Raw genomic sequence first — 1,060 nt, forward strand, 5'->3', positions numbered from 1 at the left:
AAACATTTAATGTAGTTTAGTGTTAGCACAATCTTATTAAAACAATAAGTTATGTCTAAACATTTAATGTAGTTTAGTGTTAGCACAATCTTATTAAAACAATAAGTTATGTCTAAACATTTAATGTAGTTTAGTGTTAGCACAAAGTATCCATAAATATTGTTGATTAATTTATGTCTTTCATGTACAGTTGCGATATATAGTAAAAACGATTGTGCTTCGTTTGTTTCAACAGGTTATTTGTTTCTGTGGATAGAATACAAGTTATTTATTACTTTCCTTAAAACAGCTACAAGTTATTTGTTCTTCTGGTTAAAATATCTACTGGTTCTATTGAAAATCATCCGTTACACCTTTATGTAAAAAAGAACAACAATTATAAGTTTCTATTCTGACATAAAATATTATTATTTCTGAGTATTACATATATTTATAGTTTCTCAACGTGAGACACATTTATTTACTTACCAACTGCAAGTACTGAAGCAAGAAACAGAATACAGACAGCTAGAATGTTCCAACTTCCCGCCATTTCCACAGTCACCCACCTTCCCGTGAGGCCTCAGTCTTTGTTGCAGGAAGATACCAGTGTTAAGCGTCACTATTACCGTAGATCTTACGTTCAGTCTAAGCTCTACCGTTCTTCCTACACTTCCTTAACTTGTTTAATTCTTGTTAGAAACTTCTTATGGTTACAATAAATCTTACAAAATGTCTAAACCAACACTCGGTACGATACTTTAATCACCAAGTTCTTGTTTACAATAGTTACACTGCGGCAAAATGTCTTCTACTAAACACAAGAAACAACGCCACCTTACGGTAATATTAAAGAAAAATCTAAAACATTACATAATTAATGTAGAAAAATTACGCAGTGTTTTGGATTAAATATATATATATATATATTTAAAGATTTAGTTAAATAGGGTTAACAAACAAACTAGTGTGTAATTTTTAAAAGTTATTTTCTTCCTACTTGTTTTATATATCATCAACACAACTGTAACCGGAATCAATTAATTACAACCAGAACGTCTACTCAACTGTTTTAGAACCG

General features: G+C 30.1%; 1 protein-coding gene across 1 annotated transcript in view; it reads right to left on the reverse strand.

Annotated features, from left to right (window-relative positions):
- LOC111084158 (Down syndrome cell adhesion molecule homolog) overlaps positions 1–847 on the reverse strand; it is a gene marked incomplete at its 3' end in the record, with an annotated part of 5,671 nt that extends 4,824 nt beyond the window's left edge. Inside the window, exon 1 of the mRNA XM_022380942.1 lies at positions 469–847. Coding sequence (XP_022236650.1) covers positions 469–532 — 64 coding nt within the window. The remainder of the gene's footprint in view (positions 1–468) is intronic.
- Positions 848–1,060: the final 213 nt, after the last annotated feature.

The sequence above is a fragment of the Limulus polyphemus genome, unplaced genomic scaffold, assembly GCF_000517525.1.
Source record: "Limulus polyphemus unplaced genomic scaffold, Limulus_polyphemus-2.1.2 Scaffold14158, whole genome shotgun sequence".
Classification (NCBI taxonomy): Eukaryota; Metazoa; Arthropoda; class Merostomata; order Xiphosura; family Limulidae; genus Limulus; species Limulus polyphemus.